Consider the following 20,586-nt stretch of genomic DNA (forward strand, 5'->3'; position numbering starts at 1 on the left):
GAGGAGCAAAAGAGCGTGTGAGACGGAGTTTTCTTGGCAGAGCTCCCCAAAGCGCTGCACATTCCCTGCAAGATTAATTGAAGCTGTTTCTGTTTTGTGCTTTTTCAGACTGAATTACCTCCAGATTATGGAGAAACAGCTGTTCATCCACTTCCCCCGGACTCGGCCTGTGTGATTATGCACCGAGCGACAACCAAGACAAACATCCAGTGCTTGCTCGCGCTGCCGCGACGAAGCTTTCACGCCTTTTTGATGTTCTTTCTGTTTCACAAGCTGTCACTCATTTCCATAACGATTAATAAAACAAATCAGACACGATAATTACAACGACAAAGAAATATTTATTAAATCTTTTTTGTTTTAGTTAGTCATAGCTGCTCCAACACGTGTATTTACAAAGAAATTGCCTTTTTTTGTAGTTTTGTAGAAAAATCTAGTGAAGGACTGAGCAGGAAACAGACATTAGAATAGTTTAGATGAGTACAGGAGAGGATGGGACTTGTATAGGCACAAGGTACAGTTACTACAATGTTTTAAAGAAATGTGCAGTTTGGTGGCACATCCACGTCTACTTGGGGGAGGGGAAAACACAGTTGTGGCTAACAAAAAGCTTCCCACTGCTAGATGGACCAACAGAAGAAAAAAAGCACACATCTGTATTTCAGATACAGAGGATGGGAAACAGATGCTGCAAACAGAAACAGTGGTGTTAGCTTGAAGCTACATTATAACAAAATCAGGTTAGAGCATGTTACCCGCCCTCCTCGCAGCACAGTTTGCTCAAAAACACACGAAACATCAGCATTTGAGTGGGACTGTCTTCTTCTGCCACTAACACATTGAGCTTTTACACTGATTATTGTTGTTACATGTCAGAAACAGCTGGAGGTGTAGATAAGCAAACGGAAATAAAGAACATCCTGGACCTTTAAAGACACTTTGGATGCAACAATTTAAAAAAAAAAAAAAAATCAAGAGTGGTTTAAGAAAACAAAAGGAAACACAAATTTTTCGAGCTCTTGGACATCCATTTGTACTCTTGTCAGGCCATTTGAGTCATGATTGTAACCGTACTGCATGTTCGATATGTGCCACATTTGCACAAACATATTTTACAGATAGTGGGTGCAATGATGATACTTGTTTGTTTTTCTTGCTTCATATAAAAGACATATAAAATGAAAGTTTGCATTTTTTTGTATCAAACATTTTTCTTCCCAAAGAACGTTAATATGTCAGGTAAATCGCCCTTTAAAAGAGGTGTGGGACGAGAAAAAAGGAGTATCTAACACTGTGTGTTATAACACGCTAACTGTTGGATACACAGTATCCACAAAACAAACAGATTGTTTCGGGGGGGTTTCTCAACATGGTGTGGCAGGAGGCGATAATTTCAATGATAGTGGACTTTTAATGTTGGCCAGGCTTAAAAAACAGGACTGATGTTCATGGAGAGGCGAGTGGCCAAGCTGTGACCAAGGAGGAAAATGTTATTTAAATCTTACTAAGCTCTTGAAGAAAATGACAGAAAAGAAATCTGTTAACTAATTCAGATGCGCAGCGTACTTGTTGTGCCGCTATATTAATAACCTTTCACCTCAAACTATTAATTTCCTGATTCTCCTGAAAATAATGCTTTTATACTCTATTCTTGTCTGTCTCAAGTTCTTAGCTTAGTTTTTAATAAGACCTAATATGCTTTTTCTTCATTTCTGTCATGCATATAAACTATTACAATGTTGGGTGCTCACGTTAAGCATGGCTAAAGATTCAAATAATGACATAAGTATGTACAAGTAATCCACATGAGGCCAAAGCTCAGGCTTCAGATTGCTCTAAACACTGTTTCAGACGAGTTTTTCCTCTTTTGGTTCTGTATGATATCATAGAGGGTGGATAACCCTAATATGGTCGTCTTAGCACAGAAGCCCCAGGTTTCAAACTTGGTTGTAAGCGGGAGCCAATCACAAGAAAGTTAAAATTGAGCACAATAGGTCCCCATTAAATAAAGTTTTTGTTTAGAAAGTGAAGCATGCCGATGGTAAAGGGGGCAAATAGCCTAATTTGAGATTATTTAGTGCAAATGTTATGTAAAGTAACAAATTTATGCTTTTTCAGAAAAATCCCCCATCTTCTTCCCGTTGTGTCCCTGAGGAGAGGTGATAATTTCACAGAATTAAATGAAAAAAAAACCCCAATGCACTATATTGAAAATTTGAGGAAGTAATTATAAATTAAATAAGTTATAATTTAAAGGGACACTCCACCAGTTTTAAACATCAGCTTGAGTTTACCAGCCATTCTGAAAGAGTGGTCCTTGTATCTGCCAGGCACAGAGGATCAATTTGAAAACTCAAAGCTATTAATTTTTTTTGGTCTTGTCTTCGGTATTTAAGGGAGCAACTTATAAACTATGCAACAAGTTACACACTGTTGTTTTTCTTCTATGCCACAGGTGTCCTGCACTATGATGGAGTGTTAGGGCCAGATTTAAGTACTTACACTACTTATCCTTGTAGACTGAAATCATTACCCCAGTCGCCCAACTTTTTCAACATATTAGTGATACACATATTTATAACAGAACTAAAACAAAAGTCCCAAAAGTATATGTTTGAAAACCTCCAGAGGTATCTCTTTCTGGTTATTTAATAAAAACTTTATGCAAGAAGTATTTTCTTTCTACGAACACCACCTAGCAAGCAAGTGACGTCTTATTACGTGCTCGTGACATGGCATGCCTGCCTCAGATGAATCTGATGTTAGCTAACTGCATGCCTTCTTTAACTGGCTGTTGTAATTTGAAAAAATAGTTCCTGCTCAAAAGAAGGTTTGCAAAGAATTTTTGCCAAGTTTTTTAAATGTATATTTTTGGCGCCTTTTGAGGATAACAAGGATAACATAGTTGAGTTCCATTATATTCAAGATAAATCTCGACAGTCTATCTCTAAGCCAGGGCAACTCAAGTGGGGGGAACCAGTGAAACTACATTATATGTGTAAAATTATTGAAAAAGTTTTTGTTAATAGAAAATGTCTTTTTTTTTCTTTTACTGTGGACTGGACAAAAAATGAAAATTTTAAAGTAGTTTGTGGAAAACAGGAACTTTTCTGTCATTTATATTTTGTCTATTATTGTATGTTATAGTGTGAGTGTGTGTGTGTATGTGGGGGGTCTTTATCAATAGAAATTATTGATATAAAAATACACTTAACCTATGCAGGCCTTCCATTTAGTTTCCTTTGCCACGGGCCAGAATGGGCCAGGGGCCCACCCCTGATCTACATGTATATTTAGCACAGGAGCCAATCAAATAAAATATTTGCATCTCTTTTATATGCATCTTTGAACCTAAAAAATATGTAATTACTATCTTTTCTTACCAAAACTTCAGTTTCTTTCCCTAACTTGGTTTATTTTAACCCAAAGTGGCCCTAACACTCCCGTGCTTCCAGCAAGCAGGCAGTACAGGTGTTGTTCTTTAGCAGTGACATTAGCAAGGCTGTGTTATTTGGCGCTGAGTGAATGTGACGGTAGGATCCGTTTACCACATGTTCCTGCCACATGAGGAGAAAATAGAAGAGCATTATTGATCTCAGCAGGGGCACTACAGTGCTTCACATCTCACCCTCTTCGTCTCTTTCCCCCCCTTCTCTCAGGTCAGTTTCAGTTTGCCCCAAGAGAACAGGACACCACCTCGTGTTTATTCCATCTCCCCTGGTGGTCGATTTTTTCATTCCAGAAATAACTGGTACGAGGGTGCCCCCGGTGTATTTTCTGTACAGACGCCACTTTACACGACATCAAAGAGGGTAAATGAATCACAGTCCCGACCATCCTACGCACACTTCTTCCACCTGCTTTGTAATTCGCCCACCATCTCACTGAAACTTTTTTCGCCACATAAAATTTCTACTTTATTTTAGGGAAGAGAATTCTCCCTGATTTAGAAACAAAGAAAAAACGGACCTCATGTTAGGCATGGACACATCCCTGAACTTTGTAGGAACTTTGCCTTCTATTTACAATAGTTTGTGTTATGACAGTGATTCACAAAAACAATAGTGTAACAGTAAAACTACATTTGTGACATTCATTTAATGACATTTCAAACACAAATATTCTACGATTTCTACACCCTGATAGCACATCAGACTTTTTTTTTTCCTCTTCTTCCCGGACTTTGTTAAAAACAATTAAAAACCATCATCAGCGAGCAGTCCAAACAGATACGTAAAACTGTGTTGTTGTTTTTTTTTTTTTTTGTTTAATGGTATCAAATAAACTGTCGGTAATATAAACTAACTTAATGGGTAAGGGTGTTTGTTTTTTATTGCCTTTCTACTGTACTTACAGACTAAACCAGAACAGAAAAAAGCACAAGGACTTCACAATAAATAGGAAAATACATTTCGCCAGGCAAAAGACCGTATCGTTGTCTACGCGCCATTCAAATATTTTACTGTACACCCGTGTTGGCTGCTACAATTGAGTTATGTGAATTATTAAAAAATAAAACAAACACATACATTAATCAACCATTAAAATTGCCTCCTATCCAAACACTAAAAGATGAGTGCTTCTTTAACTTTTTCTTTTTTTTTTTTTAAATCTCTCATAAAGGGTCCTCCACAGTCTGAGACAATGCATCCTTTTTAACCTGAGAGAGAGGTTAATCCATCAAAGGCCTGCCCCGTACCTCCACGCCTGTACCAACAGTCTCCAACAAATAGCATCTTTCTTTGTTTTCCTTTTTGCCGATGTGCCGCTCCAGGATCTTCTTCCACGTTGAAGTGAGATTTAATCATGTTACATGTTGGAGGTTATGTAATGTAAAAAACAAAACAAAAAACAGAGTTCATCTGTAAACTTCAGAGGGGTCCTGCTGTGCTTCTTTGCCATTCGCGTTAAAAAGTGTACTGATTGTGTAGACATTGTGTCCTGTGTGTTTATATGTTTAAAAGCATGTTTCTGTGCTTGTTTTAAATGCAAAAAAAAAAAAAGGTGTAATATCTGCATACTTTAAATGGTAGCGAGGCGAACAGGTAAAAGACGCTTTCACCTTGGGGCGCCACGACCATCGGCACTCGCCAGAAAGTCAAAAATCAAACTAGTTGGCATTTTACAAAGTCAAAAAACATCAAAGGCTTCAGCACCGAAGTCCCTTCCTCTCTCTTTGTAACGAGAGATTGTCAGTGATTTGTTTTAATTTTTTTTATTTATTTCATTTTTTCTTTTAAAAGTGCTCCTTGAGGGGAGAGGTTGCAGGGTAGAGCGGCCTGTGCTCCAGTTAGGACAGTCCATCCCTGATTTCTACATCTCGCCGCTATAAAGACAAGATGACAGCCAGGAGGATGAGGGTGGAGCTGAGCAGGAGAACTGAAGTCTGGCACCGTCCAGCGGAGTTCACATCCCTTCTTGCTGGCTCTGGTGACTCGTGACTGACGCCATCTAAGAGCAAACAGATGAAAATGCACAGTTAACAGGGAAAGCTGAAATTGTGTGATGATTTTGAGTAGAAGGCTCCCTCATGCAAAATTTTGATTGTGTATTTTAACCTCCTAAGACCTGCACTCTTCCACGGCATGCATTTTTCATTTCTCTTTGATATTTGGGCATATTGGGAACCAATGAATGTAAAAACAAAGAATTACCAGATTTTTTTTTTACCTGATTTTTGTTTCTAAGAAAAATGAGAGCCACATATGACGATATTCATTTAAAATTTCGATAGAACAGTAGCAGTATAATGTCCTCGTAAGTGGATATCAGGCCCTTGTAGAGCAAAATTGAGTATTTTGGTCTAAATAACCCAAAATGGGATGTCCACATATGTGGACGCCAGGTCCTAGGAGGTTAATACAGTTTTATTTATATATGGCCCAGCCACCTCAAAGCACTTTATATTGTAAGGCAGAGACCCTACAATAGCACATAAAACATCAACAATCAAACAAGCCCCTTTAAGCAAGTGCTTGGTGACAGTGGGAAGGAAAAACTCCCTTTTAACAGGAAGAGCCCTCCAGTAGAACCGGGCTCAGGGAGGGGGGCCTGCAGCGACTGGTTGGAAGGTGTATTTGACCCACTAATGAATCGTTAGCAGACCAGCCGTGTGTGGTTAAATTGCCGTCCTGCAGATGTTACATTTCTATTTATGAAGAATTTTCTGAATTTCTGTTTTATATCTATGAGGTTCTGGTTGGACTGAATATAGTTTTCTGGTTAATACAAATTGCTGTGTTTGCAGACAACAAATTGCGACTACTGCTAATTTTAATCTCCTACAGATTGCCTGTAACTTGACCCAATTCAATTCACAAATTGGTAGCAGATTGAGTCTGTCTTTTAAAGTCAATGAGATTGCGAGTTCATTGCTAATGGTGGCAATAATTTTGGCCATGGTCTCCAACCACGGTTTTCCCTTTTGTGACAGAAATATCTTAAAAGGCAACAAATGATTCAGAAAGAGCTTTACAAATGTTTTATATAGAGATGGAGCCCAATAAAGTCCCACCAGCAACAGAGAAGGAAAAAGTCATGGCTTTCGACTGCCTTTTTTTTTTAGTTCAGAGGCCTCCTTGTCACGTCTAACTGCTATCAAAAGTCAACTGATAAATGCCTAAAAGCTGCAGTTTGGTGGGATGCACTAGAAACACGTTGAAGAACAAAGAACTGAGCTTTTCTAAACTGATGAACAAAACAACGAGCCTTGCATGTGACAAAAGTGGATCCCAGGCATAAGACAAGCGGCACTAAAAGATTAAATTAAGCTTAAAGCAAATTTTGACAATATTTAACCTGTATGCAGTGAGTAATGTTGTAATATTTACAAATGCCTTAACTAACTAGCCTGCTAACACACAGCTAACTAAGCTTTTTATTGCCTTATTGGAAATGCTGGGTGCTAAAACAATGTCCTGTCATAGAAGATGGCTAAAAACATCAGATTTTGCTAGTTCCTTGTTATGGGTGCAATTTTAGAGTTACGCCTTGCACCTAATACCTTAACTCTATTCAAAGCTCCATCTAAAAAATCTGTCCATTTGCCCTATGTCCAAGTTTTTTTCTTTCATATCTATATCACCTGATACTGCAGCTACCAAAGACTCCAGGAAGTCACGACACCTAGTCAAGACACGACACTTACATTTAACTGAATTAAAAGGAGCCGCCATTTTTTTTCTGCTAATCATAGCTAACCTACTTCATCCTCCAGCTTTGTATTTAAGTGACACACTGGGAAATAGTGATGCAAATCCAAATCTCGGTATATCACGATTACCTGAATGCCAGTCTATCAACTATATTTTTGTCGATCATTTTATTGACTAACGTCATCCAAACCTCTGACTCGATGGTTAATCTGTCCATCACCACGTGTTCAGAATAATCTTTATCTATCCCACATGATTCTGTCACCATCACACACTGACAAACATCATGAACTGTACAGTATATTCCCACCAACCTCCAGGTTCTAGGGAGTTGTGACTATTATCATCAAAATTGACTCCTTCTTCCACGGTCCCAGAGTTTTTCACACAATTGTCTAAGAGAAACAAAGAGGAGAGAGGAGATGTGAAGATTAGACGAGTTGAACGTCACACGCACGCAGTCCGATCACACGCTGGCACACATAAAGAATGGAAAACCAGGCAGAGCAGACACAACAATCTGGGACTCACTCTGAGGCCTGACGAAGACTTTGAGTCGAAGGCAGCTCCTTCTTCCTCTGTCGTCAGAGATGGAGGCTGTGGACACATCACACGGAGTTAAGAAACAAAGGCACTTCAAACATGCCAGCTTCAGTTCCAGATATCGAAATACCTTCCTTGATCTAATCTACTGCTGCGTGATCAGGGGAAATGTCATTCTGAATTAAAATGTCAGTTAAAATATCACTATTATTACCACACTTAAACTTCTTAATTTGACAAAAGATACCTTTATACTTTGTAATAAAACAGCTTTGGAGAGCACGAGTATCAGCGCTGCACCCTATAAGGCTTCATTCTAACACGCAACCCAAACACCAGCCACTCAGATGTGCCGGTGCTAAAGAGAGCTTTGCAGTTTGCAGACATGTGTCTGGAAGTTGGGGGCAGAGTCAAAACTATTTGAAAGAACTGGCAATGTGGGCTATACTTGTTCACGTTTGCGCTGTTGTTGAGTCTTTAACTCGCCACCTGCTGCATAGCAGATAAAAGTCAAAACACAAAGAGCTTTGTAGTGCTGTGAAACCAAGCATTAAAAATAAAAAATCTCCAGCCATTGTTTGTGCTTCTCATCCACGTCTTTGATGGTTTATCTTTGTGCATTCCCCTTTCTGTTTAGCAACCAATCTGCACATGACCTATGTGCAGTTTCGTCACTGTCGTCTCCCTAGCCTCTATAATGGTTACAATCTCCATAATTATTGTTTCTGTACAACCAATGTGCTACACAGACAGACACCTATATCAGGCCACACATCCAAATTAAGTAATTGCATTTAACAGTAGACAATTCCAGCTTGACTATAGCATGCTTTAAAATGTTTTGGTGGTGTCTTTAGCTAAAGCCTTTGTGGAAACTGGCCAAGCATGACATGCATATTTTTAATAATGATTCTAAAAGGGATCTAACGATGGTAAATGGGAGCTTTTAGAAGCAATCATACCTCTTGCATCCCTCTTCCACCAAAGTATCATTGCCCAATTTAGAAATGGCTCAAAAAACGTCCACCATAGATAAAAGACTGTGGCACTTGCAAATCCAGCACCAGCATTGCAACGCAAAAACTGCTGGGTCCAAATTTATACCTACTGACATTAGTGGCAATGGAAAGGACTACCAGGATTGGCAGATGCAGCACACAAAGACATACAACTTAAGCTTGTAATGCTGCACAATAATGGGTTCTCAAAGCTAAAAAGGTTCTGCACCAACAAAGCAACTGCACTGCGGGAAAAGAGTTCGTTGTTACCTGAATCTGTGGAACCAAATCTAACCATCCTATTGCAAAATTATAGGGACTGGAGTTCTTTAAACCAATGAGATGGGTAAAGATGGATGTGTGATGTGATGGAAACTGTTTACTTTGCTCTTAGTATCGAACTGTATTTAGCTGACATCGAATGTCTGGTCATAACTGTGATCACCCTTTTAAAAAAACTGGTTACTTCTTGTATTGCTGTTTGTGTTTAATATTCAAGGAGTTTGGCTTTAAAAAAGGACGTTTTACCAGTTTTGAAGCTTTGATATTTTCAGCCTAGTCATATCAGCGAGATACTTTATTTGTAGTCGGACCTTCTGCATTTGCATTCTTCAATAATTCCGAATCACCCAAGTCCCAGATGAAGTTGATCAAACTGCCTAATTATCTGATAATGAACCCTATTGTAGGGAAAATTATTAACAGGTAACCGTGGTGTTTGCAGTATTCCTGTTGTATTACCTAAAAAAGCCAGACCATTTCTATGACATGCTCCACAGCCATGACCAGTGGAGGCACAGAGAGCTCTCTACACAGCAGAAAGGTAAAAAAAAAAAAAATTGCATAGCTACATTACAAGATTGCTTTTCTGGTCCAAATCCACTCGACGTTATCTATTCGCATACACTTTGCGGCCTCTTAGCTCTCTAAATCTACCTTCATTCATAAACATCAGCGGAGCAGTAGAAACGAACAATCTGACAAGGTCGATTGTTTCTCCATCAGAGGTATTCCACTCTTATCTCCCTTTAAATTCGGTCTGAAGAGCTTTATCTCGGTGTCTGAACTTCCCTCTCATCCTGATGTAAAAGCATTTCTGCTCTATATTTTATGTCAATGTCACCCTCGTATTTCCAAGTCTAATTTGGCCAGGGGCAGTCATTTCTGCAGATGTGTGGCACACTGTTATGCTCACCTTCGAAATCTCATTTCCTCTGGTTCCTGATTGTGAAAGGCAAAGATTAGAATTTGTGTGCGTGCCTGCGTGTGTTTCTGGGGTTGGGCATGTTTGCTGTGATTGTTTTCCCGAGCTAACAAAACTAATTAGTTTTCAAGTAGTGCCATGGTCCGAGCAGCTAATAGAGCGCTGAGGGTGTCTCCAGCTGTGACGAATGGTTTGCACTTTTCTCAATAATATATTTTGCTCTTCTTTTTCTTGCCTTCTTATCTTAGTCCCACAATATTTTTTCCTCTCTTTCTTTAGCTTTGCCTCACGTGTCTTGATACAGCGACCTCTGCCATTTCCTGCTGCCTGTCAAGTGTCTCAAACTGCTCTTGATCTGACCGTACAAACACACACACATCCTAAATGTCTTGATAAGCATGCATGTGCGCATGTATGTATGTTGTGGTTTCTGTATGTACATCTGTGCAAAGAGGTCTCCACAATTTGTCCACGGACACTTGGCTACCCCGTCACGCAGACCCTCCATGTGATAGATTCTAGCCCAGCGGTAAATTCCTGATAAACGTAAACCATGTCGGTATTTCCAGTTGCAGATGACTCGGGGCGTCATATTTCAAAAAGGCATTTTATCAGATGCTGCGCGGCTGTGAGAGGAGATAAAAATCATCTTTAAACTTTACCATGAGAGAAATATTGGAAGTGAAGCAGCAGAGGGAGGAAATGAATGACAGAAACGTTGTCAATCACGCTGCTTCTGTCTGTGTCCGCGGGTATCGAGTAACTTACCTCACAGCCCAACGGTGGCTGGAACAGAACTTGAGTGAACTGAACTCGACTGGCCAGACTGACTCTTTATGTCGCTCATGCTCCTTATGTCTAGCTTTCCTTGGCTTTTGTTATCTCGCTCTAACTTTGCTCAATGGCTATAAAAAGTTTATTTCTGCATACTTGCACGGAACATCTGGAAGGACACAGACAAAAACAATTGTCCCAACTTTCCATCCGAGACATTCTTTTAATCTTATCGGATTCGAGCTGCAACTAAGATAAGAATCATTTTAGCCTTTAAAATAACTTCTTGATTATTTTTCCATTAAATTATTACTTCTTTTTTTTTACAAAACATTTGAAAAAAGTTGAAATGAAAACCTAAAAGTTATACGTATACTGTACTGCCAATGACTTATTAAAGTACTGAAACACAATTTAAACTCACTTGATCTGCAGACATTGCCGTCATCCTGTGACAAAACAAGCAGTTTTTATAACTTTCATCAAAAACCTGTAAATTTCAGCCCATCCTCCCACCCATGCCCCTTTTTTAAAAGATGTCAAAGGTAAGTATAAGGTGTTCTCTGGTGATTGTGATGCAACAGGCTTAGGCAATAGTTGGGCCTTAGTAACACAGACCTAGAGACTGCTCAGTGACCCACTCTCAACCTCCAGTCACTAGTGGAAAATATTGGCAAGCTTACAGGAAGCTCCCACTTGTCGCTATGTAATCAGTTGCAAACAGTGTGTGGCAAAGTAAAAACTGTGCCTTCTCTTAAACACATTTTAAGAGGCGTGCCTTTTACTGCGAAGCCAAACAGTCTCCGTTTCTGGTTTGTATCACATTTTTTACAGTTTGTACCACTTACTGAATAGTTGGTTTGTTGGTTTGCGAGTTTTTGCAGACGAGTTGGCGTCTTCTATGCAAACCACAGGCAACCGTCGCAATCTGATATTAACCGAAGCAAATCCCAAGAGGATTTTCGGTACCTCTTTGAGACCAATTTGAGCAAGCAGCAGGAAGCAATCTACAGCAATATCTAACCAACCAAGTGTGGACTACACAATGTTCATGAAACTCAAGCTAAACAACAGAACTGGTCTGTTAGTGATGCCTTAGCCCAGATTATACTTCATGGACATGGACATGGACAGCTGAAGACCCGAGTAATCATTCCTGTTATATCTCCTTTACCTCCGATTGTGTGGTTGTGTGGATGAAAAAACAGGCAGGCATGGGTACTGTCAGATGACAAAATTTACATCACTGGAACCCGAGCAGAACCTAACAGACTCGCAGACGCGGAAAGTATAATTCCTGCTTCAGACAAGCCTACACAGACACTCACTGAACCTAAAAAATGGGATTTAGTACCTAAACCTACCCATGAACAAAAGCAAAAAAGGTGAAAAATGCAAAACACAAAGTTTACAAGTGGTTTCCTTACTGACACACTGTCATCCTTCAACCTTGTGGACTTTGTAGCTTTTAGAGGAGGACTGTTATCTCTCAGCATCCAGTATTGCTGCAGGCTGTGCCTTAATGCACAGCCAAAGAAAACCCTCTGTGACAGCAGAGGTATGTGATAGAACTACAGTAACTGACACCCTGGGTTGAGACAGGCTTGGAAATAATTTCTCATCAATTTAAAATTTGTAAACCTCATTGCTACTCTTTGCTATTAAAACTATTCAGTTGAAAGTGAAAGTTTCCTACTTTCCATGTGAGCACCAGCCAGATCAGTCAGACAATCAGCAGTGGACATACACAAAAAGGAAGTGGAAGGGAAAAAAAAGAATAGCCTCCGGAGGGATAAAACAAAGCTGCTCTTATTTACCTTTGGCAGGTGACCATGGTGTACGCCTCAAAATGCACTCTGTGGTGTCATATATCAGTAGATCCTGTTATGCATTGTTTTTTTGTGTCCTTTAGATAACTTGTTATTCCTTTGATCTCTTTTTTTCTAATGTACAGTTGCAAAACTGTGGAAGAATCTTTTCTTTTCTTGTATTTCTTACTCCCTGGCATTAGGTCACAATGTTACTCTCTCATCGCATTCTCTCACCCTCCTCCTCTCCTGCCTTGCCACCATCGCTTCACAGATTCCACCACACACATGCAATTACCCGACCGTCTCTGCTCCTTTCTCTTGTGTCTACCACTGAGGTCACAGTCTGGGTTTTCTTTCCTCAAGCAACACAGCCGTGCTTCCCCATGACTGTAACTCCAGCTCTGCCTGCAACTCTAGACCCCAGCTATAGTCAGGTCATCTGACGACGAGACAACGGTAAACCTCCCCGTCACGCGCTTAGACACGCTTTGCACATTCAGTCATGTACTGTGTGGACTGAATCAATGCAATCGCATAGTCCAAACCTGCAGCACATATTCCATATCTCTAAACAGACTGGGATGCCGTGTAAGGCTGGGCTTCAGTGTGACTCTGAGGTGAATTAAACAAATCCTGAAATAAATACTCTGGGAAGAGATGTTTTTCTTGTGGTTTATCTTGGGGAACAAAGCCTTTTGTTTTTGCATTAGCAGCGAGGAGTTAAAGGAGAACTGTTGGGGTCCTGTGCTGCCGAGGTTCACGTCATTATCAATGTAGATCTGCGCTGGCTGTACGGAGCGGGACTCGGGCGTTTGAAGCAGGAGGGCTTTACAGGGAGACAGTCATCTCTCTCACGCGGGGAGGGCCAGACTCTCAACTGTCTCCTCTGAAAATTGGATTTCTATCCCCTGAGATTAGGATCAGGCTTCCCTTGCTCCACTGTGGCTCTATTAGAAAAACATGCCGCCCTCTGAGGCCAGGAGAAACTTGCAGCAAAAACCTCGTCATCATACTGGTGACCTTTGACCTTCTAGGACTAGCCGTAGTACTGATCTCACACCAGGTTGGCTTTCCCCTAAGAGTCTGTCTGTCTGTCTGCCTGAAGGGTTGGTCCACATGCAGCTGCAGGTGTCATCCATTTGACATGCACCCACCCCCCCCTTTGCCAAGCCTAAGGCGAGTGACAATCACTGCAGAGGAGGACAAAGGAGTATCTGTCTTCACTGAGACGAGCAGGCATGAACACTCCTCTCAATATGTCATTTACATGCCCACACAACAGCTTCTCAAACCACATTTATAACACCGGTATTAACTATCAACTATTGTTAGGCTTTGCCGGTGCAGGATAATGTCAACATGCAATATGACACTGACATCAGCAGCTGATAAAACAGTGTTTAATGTAACACAGCCAGGATTTCGGAATCTGGAGAAGAAAACCCGGATCCATCTGGAAAAATATGGGTTTCTTGTATAAACAGAAATATTTTTTTTGTCATCGGTATAAATTTCAGGATTTCACAGCTCATTTGAAACCTAATAAACACAAACGATCGCTTAAAAAACGTCAAATGTACATGTCTGTAGACATACCAAAAAAAAGATATTTGTCTACCGTGCTTAAAGTTTTGTTGGTGTGCTGGTTAAAGTCAAGCTAATGTTAACCATTACACTGTATAGAAACTTAAAAAAAATCATAGTAATCTACACTTATATATATTAAGTGAGTTAGATAACTGTGTTATGTGAATTATGTGGATACAAAAAAAAAACAAGGATTACATTATCAGTAGCATTTTATCTCCTTTCCGCTAATATTTTTCTTTTTTTTGTGGTAAATACAAACACAAAAATACTTTTGTCCATCAATAGTTGCACAAACATTTAGTTACAGAGAAAAACACTTTATTAAACAGACTGCACCCTACTTCCCCAGCACTCAACGGGAAATATTACTGGTCTCTAAGCATTTAGATGTTAAAGGGAGAGGTAAGTAACCATGCTTGGTGGAGACCAAAATAAGAGCAACAATTCATATTTACCCACTTGCACACATTCATCCAGTGCTTCCTTTATGCTAAGGTGCCCTGTCTAACATTCACACGCACACTCCGGTTGATGCACTCAAGGTTCAGTATCTCGCCCAAGGATCCTGCAAAACATAGACTGGAAGTGTCAGGGATTAATCCACCGACCTTTCAACCTATAGGTGACCCGCTCTACCACCTGAGCCACAACTGCTTCAAAAAAAGAGAATGATTATTAGAAAAACATATTCTAGGTGGTTAAAAAATGCTCTACAAAAATGCTGGTGGATGTTTACAGCAGGTAGAAACAGGTTGGTGCTTCTGTATGGTCTAACCAATACAGAATTCTTACAACCGATACTGATATTTGCAGATTTAAATAACTACACAGTGTTATTAATGTTTATGGTAGGGAAGTCTGTTTATGTTTTGTGTATCTGTGATAAAACAAATATATTTTAAAAATTGTATAATGTATTGTATCTTACTTGGATTTGCCCAATTCTGTAACATGTTCCACATCACAAACGCAACAACCGATTGTGCAAATTCGAGCAAAAAGGGATGTTGCAAGGTGCCCTCTGGTGGACAAACTATGTGATGTCAACATTTATAACGTGGCTGGAGGGTGTTTCTCCCGCCTCTGTTTTACTTTTTACATTTTCATTTACTAGCACTTATAAATATGCTGATATTGATAGTATCAACCAATATGAGCTATTTACAGATCTATTGGCCTGCCGATAACTCTGTCTGGTTTTACTTGAACTTTTACACCCTTTAAAACCTACTAGGAGTAACCTTTGAAGCTCTTTTCGGAACTGAGTGGTTTCTGTCATATTTTGGGCCTGATTATAGAAGAAAATGACTGGGCTTACATCGGGTCTTAGTGAAGGTGAGCTCTTCCTATGCAGCTACCCTTGGAAAACCTGTAACCTATTCTAATGGCCATCAGACCAAGCTTTTACTGAGGTGTCAAAACTCGTCATTAAGGGTACAGAGAGCATTGTTAAATTTTGTCTTTATGCAGGAAAGAGTTAAAAGCTCACTTTGGAGGCAATGGTATTTTGAAGCTTCCAGCACAGCCAAGGGTCTTCCAGGCCAAAGCTTCCCTTTCAGTCTCACTGGTTAATATATATGAATACATATAAATTAAAATGATGAAAAGCTAAATCATTGTCAAGTGATGGCCTGTATTTTTTTCCTTAGCTCTATGCATCGCCGAGCCAAAGCCTGCTCAAATGTGATGGAAATAAAGGTGGACTATTAAACACAACCAGAGAACTTCCAGTACCAAAAATCTTGTTGCTTGCCTAACGCTTCTGTGTATTCACACGCAAATATCTCCTGACATTGATTCTTTCCACATCATCTGAGACTTGCCATTCATCATCACTAAACTTGACAGTCCATCCATCCACCCACCAGATTTCAAATAATGAAATATTTAAAGAGATGGACACAAAATAAACATACAGCTGCAATTCATTATACACGATCTGAGATTTACATGTTTCCATGTTGCAGAAGTACCTCTGCAACCAGCATTTTCCCTGACTACAGACACATGAGATGTTCTGCCTGTAGGGCATTGGTATTCTCCTGGAGGTGTCTGTCATTTGTCATTTAATCCTGTGGTCAGACCCTGTGTTCTCAGAGGAAAAAGAAAAGAAACAAGTATCTGATTGATGAGTCATGAATCTGAGTCAGCAAGATAAAGTCCATATGGCTTTGTGCAGTTTCGGGCATATGGACTGTCTCTCTGCCTTTCTTCTCTCTCTTTCGATGATCAATCATCATCAATCTGCAGAAAACCTTGGCTTCTGTCAGTTCAGTGCCAACTCAACAAATGAAGCAGAATTAAGCAATCTATAAACTTTTCTTATCCACATCTGAGGAACTGCAACAACATCAACAATTCTTTGGTAGCACTATCAATACAACGCAATCTCCCTAAACAATAAAGAGAATGGAGTCAAACAGACTAGCCAATTGACATAGAGATCCAACAGAAACATCCAGTGACGGGTAATATATCACAATACAAAATACTGCAATGAAAATACAGAAAGAGATCCGGTAGAACTCGCAGGACGGCAGTCTTGATGATATTAAGATCCCAGATGCTAGCACGGGGAAACATCCATGGAAGGAAAGGAATGTTCAAAGTTAGTACCTTCGAAAATCTCTGGTGTCACCTTTGATCTGGCTGTGTCGTTAAAGTTTCCGAAATATTTTCTTACAATAAAAGTGGAAATTATTGTTTGACGGGTTAAATCAGTGACCTCAGTCTGGAGGCAAGGCTGCCAAGCTGCACTAGCACTGTGGGGGAAGTATGGGAAATAAGCTTTCTACATATTCTCTATTATCTTATTATCTTTGTTGTGATGCCAAAGCAGTCTTTCCACTGACTCTTCCACTCCTTATTAATGTCAGTACCAGTGAGGGTCTTTCCCGACCACAAGTGTCAGCTAAATACCTCAAATCTACCATCGAGCGCTCTGTGTCTCATTTAGTCCATGTCTTCTGGCCCTGCAGGGCACTGACTTCACTTATGAAAACATGACTTCCCAGCAGCTTGTTTTCCCCGAGTCTTCTCACGAGGAGGAGAAAACTGAGCTCAGCCAGTCAGCAACAAACGGCACCTCGAGCGAGACCTCAACAGTAGAGATACTTTGTTCCCTCTGGCTTGTGTTTTGGTTTGGCCCTGGTTCCAAGGACTTGCAAAACAATATTTGAACACTGATGTCTTTTTTGCGAAATTCCAAGATAACTTTCATACTGGTCTACAGATGTGTTTCATACTTGGAGCTTCTTATTGTGGTGACGTGTGCACATAGTATACCTGTACCACTGAGTTAGCAGCAATACCAAAATAATAACTTCTTGGTTTGTAGAAAATTACTGAAATAAAGAGCTTTGAATTTCTATAATGTGGACTAATTTGATGCATAAAAAATGAGAAAAAAAAAAGAAATCGGATCAAGCATTTAATTCTAACTGCAATGCTAGCAATATCCAAAAGGCAGATACTCACAGATATAATAATACTCTCTGCCAGGGCGGAACTCAAAGCCTAAGGAGAAGGGCGTAAAGAGCTGGAATTTCTCTGAGAACTTGAGCGGTCCGTTTGGCGACAGAGGCCTGTTGCACTCCCAACGCTTGAAGCCCTTGGAGTTGTGGTCGCATGAGCTGTAGCCGTCGTAGTTCACCATGTAGAGGACGTAGCGCTCTGCTCGATCATCAGCAACTGGGCCGACGTAGTGCGGACAGTAGATGTCAAGGTAGTCATTGATGCAGACGTCGATGTGGTAGTCACCCCGGTAAAATCTGGAAGGAACAGAAGAAACATAACTGCCATGAGTATACTTATGAGTGTTAAAAGACAGACATAGCTGCAGGGTCTGAAAAGCGAAGCCAGTACGAAAGGGCTTTGAAACCTGCATTCTTGTTAATGGGCACCTTGGGGCAATACAGCTGGTGGGTGGTGGTGGGGGGGAAACAAGGCTTCCTGTCCTATAGAAATCCATGGGAAAAAGACCCTCAGCCTCAACCTCTCAACACTTTCCTGATGAGTTAATGGGCTCAGTCACTCATTTTGGGTCATGAATAAAGTCCATTCTGTACATTTTGGTCATTCTAAGAGCGAGAAAGAAGGACAATCCACGATATGCACACTGGCTATCGACTTGTGGTTGAAAAGTCATTACTCAGTAAGCAGCGGTTTCACAATCAGATCCAACACTCCCTTGACATGTTTCAAAACACAAAGATGACTATAGTGAAAAAAATCTCGCTTCTTCATAATAGGATTTTACTAATCAGTTGGTGACATTACTGTAACTACTGTCTGTGGTTTAATGTGGGACCCTTTATTCAGGCAGGTAAAGCGTCAGTTTTATTTTTTCACCTGCAACAATATTTATAAACCCCACTGGGATTTTTACCAGGCCCAAACCTTCAAGGTTAAGTCCCTGATTCCATAATAAAGAAAAAAAGCCAACTGTGCAAATGTTATCAGAGGAATATTTTAGTGTGAAATCCTGAACCACATTTGGCATACATGACTGAAATAAAAAGCAAGACTTTTTTGAATATTTGTCTTTATAATCAAGAGTGAGGGCAGGTTTTATGTTGCAGCAATAATGCCACCATACTTGGTTTATTATTGGCTGTAATGATTGTTCTGCACATTTACATGAAGAGATGATTCCCCTGGCAACATCATACAAAGTGTGACTACTGGTCTTGACCTTTCAAATCATGTATTTGCCTAATGAAGATACACTGAGCATGCATGCTCTCTGCAGCTGCCTGGTTTGTGCTGTTCTTCACATTTAACATTCAGATCCCCTGAAGCAGTGCTTTGCTAAAGGGTACACCAGGAGCAGCTGTTTAAGTGTGCAGGAAGTTATTTATTGATTTGTTTGGGGAGTCTCTACCCATCATGTTCACCGATGATGCGTTTCCCTAAAGAGTTGTGAATACAGCAATACCTGATGACAAGTGGTGAAAAGTTGGGCAACTCAACAAGGCCACAGCTGAAGAAAAAGTGCTCAGGCTGGACCGTCAAAAAGATGCACGCAGGCTCTGGTTTTGTTTACATGATCTCATCATGTCAGCCTTAATCATCCCCAGCATCTTGTGAGATTCAACTGAGTTCCTCCGCAAGGCACCCGCCTGAGCAGAAAGCTCTCCTGACACATGCTAGTCACTCCTAAGCCATATATCAATGTTAGTACTCAGCAGCAATGACTTATGCTGGAGCTGAAATTAAAGTCCCCTAGCATTACAGGACTAATCCCCCTGGTTAGCATGTGCCTTTTGCAGCGCTAAGAGGATCCCTGTGTAGAATACGATTTTCATTAGCTCCAATATGACAGCATGATGTAGGAGCCCCTTGTGGAATCTGTGAGTCTGAGAAAACGAGGCCTGTTCTCAAGCCTCACCTTGAAACAACCCCTTGTGTTTACTGTACACCGAGTGGACACAAGTAGTGGGGAAAAAGTGTAATAGCGAGATATGCCAGGTATTCATTCCTGAGGAGAGCGATTGGAAACATATATTCCCATAGGTGCCATATAAGGTTGCATTTCTGAGGCTTTTAGCAGAGACAGATTAGGCTTGGACAGCCGGCTGGATGTGTCTCTATAGCTGCTAATGGCCCGCGGTTCAGTATCACTGACATACTGCGGATGTCTTCAATACTCCACCTCTGTTCATTGACACAGCGAGGACCGTCAGGGGAGATGGGGCCAGAGACCGTGCTGGAGTATGCGGCAGGCTGATGATCCGATATGGGTGAACTCGCCAGAGCACCGTAGGGGGTTTTCTATCCTGACTTTTCACAGGCCCTCACTGGCCACAGATCACATATTATGCCCGTCTCTGCTCCTCACCGAGGGAATGGGAAAACCAATCAGCTGATCTGCGGCCAGGTGAGACAGACAAGGAGGGTTTTAGATGCAGCTGTTGCTACTGACACGTACATGAGCAGCATAAAGGGACGTGTGTGCTCGCCGTGGCCTGCCGGGGATATCAGGTTGTCGTTACAGATTGTAAATGTGCTGCAGGATTAGTGGCCAGCCCACTGGGTTTGCGAGGGCCACAAATGAGTGGATGTGTGTGTATGCATGATAGCGGGGTGTGTGGGTGTCTTGTGGCACCGTTGGCCATATTCTAATCTTTTTCTCTCTCTAATTATAGTCTGGTCAAATGTGAAACCAAAGCCCTGTTTTCTCTCCCAGTTTTTTTCCCCCCTCGAGCACCAGCTGAGCGCTTTGGCAGTCTCAGCATGGCCTCCCCGCGCCTTAGTTTCAGACTCGCTTGCTGATATTATGACTACCAGGGGTCAGCCGGCTCCACAGTATCATGTCCTCAGCCAGAAGCACAGTGGGATAGACTGCTTTGTCCTGTGTCTTTACAAAGCTGTAAACTATAGCTGTGCCCCTGTAAGTGTCAGAGGCTGTCAATCAAACACAACCCCAGAGTAACAGCTAAGATTAGTCAGGATTAAAAAGAGTTTCTAACTAATTCCTTTGTGAAAGAAAAGAGGAGAAAGTTTGTGAAAGT

General features: G+C 40.8%; 1 protein-coding gene across 1 annotated transcript in view; it reads right to left on the minus strand.

Annotated features, from left to right (window-relative positions):
• Nucleotides 1-321: 321 nt before the first annotated feature.
• LOC146383440 (ephrin-A5-like) overlaps nt 322-20,586 on the minus strand; it is an 85,962-nt gene continuing 65,697 nt past the window's right edge. Inside the window, exons 2-5 of the mRNA XM_084934685.1 lie at nt 17,552-17,844; nt 7,686-7,751; nt 7,469-7,549; nt 322-5,451 (exon numbers count right to left, since the gene is read on the minus strand). Of these exons, the coding sequence (XP_084790811.1) occupies nt 5,327-5,451; nt 7,469-7,549; nt 7,686-7,751; nt 17,552-17,844 (565 nt within the window). The 3' untranslated portion in view covers nt 322-5,326. The remainder of the gene's footprint in view (nt 5,452-7,468; nt 7,550-7,685; nt 7,752-17,551; nt 17,845-20,586) is intronic.

The sequence above is a fragment of the Perissodus microlepis genome, chromosome 7 (genome assembly GCF_051167445.1).
Source record: "Perissodus microlepis isolate ML-2025 ecotype Zambia chromosome 7, ASM5116744v1, whole genome shotgun sequence".
In the NCBI taxonomy this organism is placed as follows: domain Eukaryota; kingdom Metazoa; phylum Chordata; class Actinopteri; order Cichliformes; family Cichlidae; genus Perissodus; species Perissodus microlepis.